This window comes from Entelurus aequoreus, linkage group LG02 (assembly GCF_033978785.1).
Source record: "Entelurus aequoreus isolate RoL-2023_Sb linkage group LG02, RoL_Eaeq_v1.1, whole genome shotgun sequence".
Classification (NCBI taxonomy): domain Eukaryota; kingdom Metazoa; phylum Chordata; class Actinopteri; order Syngnathiformes; family Syngnathidae; genus Entelurus; species Entelurus aequoreus.
Window position 1 is genome coordinate 8153748 of NC_084732.1, and position 2500 is coordinate 8156247.

General features: G+C 26.9%; 1 protein-coding gene across 1 annotated transcript in view; it reads left to right on the forward strand.

Moving 5' to 3' along the window:
• itfg1 (integrin alpha FG-GAP repeat containing 1) overlaps positions 1 to 2500 on the forward strand; it is a 290804-nt gene that overhangs the window by 209040 nt on the left and 79264 nt on the right. Inside the window, exon 12 of the mRNA XM_062020935.1 lies at positions 63 to 171. Within this exon, the coding sequence (XP_061876919.1) occupies positions 63 to 171 (109 nt within the window). The remainder of the gene's footprint in view (positions 1 to 62; positions 172 to 2500) is intronic.

Consider the following 2500-nt stretch of genomic DNA (forward strand, 5'->3'; position numbering starts at 1 on the left):
GGGTATATTGTACATGATGTTGTGTTCAGGGTATATTGGACATGATGTTGTGTTGTGTTCAGGGTATATTGGACATGCTGGTGGTGAGTCAAGCAGAGGCCAGGAGAGACTTGACGATCCACGCTTTGAAGAACAACTATGAAGCTGACGCCTACTTTGTGAAAGTGATGGGTGAGTCACAATGTGTGTCTTTAGTCAGCGGGGGAGGACGGCCATCACCTTGCCCCTACACACACACACACACACACACACACACACACACACACACACACACACACACACACACACACACACACACACACACACACACACACACACACACACACACACCTGCCTGCTTCCTGTGTGACACAAGTACAATTTGAATATTTGATCATTTTCCAAAACAACCCTTGGACTCATTAAAAGGAGTCAACCCCAGCACGCTCTCTAGAGCAGATGGTCAGGACTATTATCTTCCATTATCATTTACACTGTCAGCCCGCAGGCTTCTCTACACTCGCATCAGCTCTTCTTCTTCTGCCTTCCATCTCAGCACAAATGCAAGCAGCGTAAACATTGAGCAGCTTTATAAAAAGACTTCATTTGTATTAATTGGACACAAATATGAATAATTTGTGTCTCACTGGCTTTGTGTCAAAAGTATTTGTGTGTCAAATTCATCAGTTCAGTTATTTTCCTGGACAATGTTCAAAATTGCGACGTATCAACGCCTCAAATGATGCATTATTCTTCAGTTCTGACGACGTTATGACATGTAAAGTTGATAATATTACTAACAGTACACTGACGTGATTTACAGTATGTGGAGGTTCATTTGTGTCTTCATTAGCACGGCTTTTTTTGGACATGATTTTTTGCCTTTGAATTTTGTGAACTGAATTATTATATTACATTGTCATTAAATAAAAACTTAGTGTAAAAAAGTGTATAAAACTCAATTTAAAAAATAAATACAATAAATCAGTGTTAAAAAAAATGTGTGTAAAAAAAAAAAATTGTTCAGTATGAAAAAATTAAGTATAAAAAAATTCAGTGTAAACAAATCAGTGTAAAAAATTCATGGTAAAAATCTGTGCAAAAAGTAGCTGTTTATAAAAATTAATTGTAAAAACAATTCAGTGTATAAAAATTAATTGTAAAAAAATTCAGTGTAAAAATATTTTGTGGATGAAAAAATTCAGTGGAAAAAAAATTTGCAAAAAAAATGTAGTGTTTAAAAATTCCGTTTGAAAACAATTCAGTGGAAAAAACTAGTCAGTGTATAGAAATGTATTGTAAAAAAAATTCAGTGTAAAAAAATTAAGTTTCAAAAAATTTTGTGTAAAAGAATTCAGTTTAAAAAAAGAAAATTCAGAGTAGTGTAAAAAAAATTCCGTATAAAAAATGTAAGTATAAAAAAATTCAGAGTAAAAAAATCATTGTAAAAAATCAATGCAAAAAAATGCTGTTTATGAGAATTAATTGTAAAAAAAATTCAGTGTAAAAAAAATTGTGTATGGAAAAATTCAGTGTAAAAAAAGAAAATTCAGAGTAGTGTAAAAAAAATTCCGTATAAAAAATTTAAGTATAAAAAAATTCAGAGTAAAAAAATAATTGTAAAAAATCAATGCAAAAAAATGCTGTTTATAAAAATTAATTGTAAAAAAAATTCAGTGTAAAAAAAATTGTGTATGGAAAAATTCAGTGTAAAAAAAGAAAATTCAGAGTAGTGTAAAAAAAAATCCGTATAAAAAATTTAAGTATAAAAAAATTCAGAGTAAAAAAATCATTGTAAAAAATCAATGCAAAAAAATGTTTATAAAAATTAATTGTAAAAAAAATTCAGTGTAAAAAAAATTGTGTATGGAAAAATTCAGTGTAAAAAAAGAAAATTCAGAGTAGTGTAAAAAAAATTCCGTATAAAAAATTTAAGTATAAAAAAATTCAGAGTAAAAAAGTCATTGTAAAAAATCAATGCAAAAAAATGCTGTTTATAAAAATTAATTGTAAAAAAAATTCAGTGTAAAAAAATTGTGTATGGAAAAATTCAGTGTAAAAAAAGAAAATTCAGAGTAGTGTAAAAAAAATTCAGTATAAAAAATTTAAGTATAAAAAAATTCAGAGTAAAAAAATCATTGTAAAAAATCAATGCAAAAAAATGCTGTTTATAAAAATTAATTGTAAAAAAAATTCAGTGTAAAAAAAATTGTGTATGGAAAAATTCAGTGTAAAAAAAGAAAATTCAGAGTAGTGTAAAAAAAAATCCGTATAAAAAATTTAAGTATAAAAAAATTCTGAGTAAAAAAATCATTGTAAAAAATCAATGCAAAAAAATTGTGTTTATAAAAATTAATTGTAAAAAAAAATTCAGTGTAAAAAAAATTGTGTATGGAAAAATTCAGTGTAAAAAAAGAAAATTCAGAGTAGTGTAAAAAAAATTCTGTATAAAAAATTTAAGTATAAAAAAATTCAGAGTAAAAAAATCATTGTAAAAAAATCAATGCAAAAAAATGCTGTT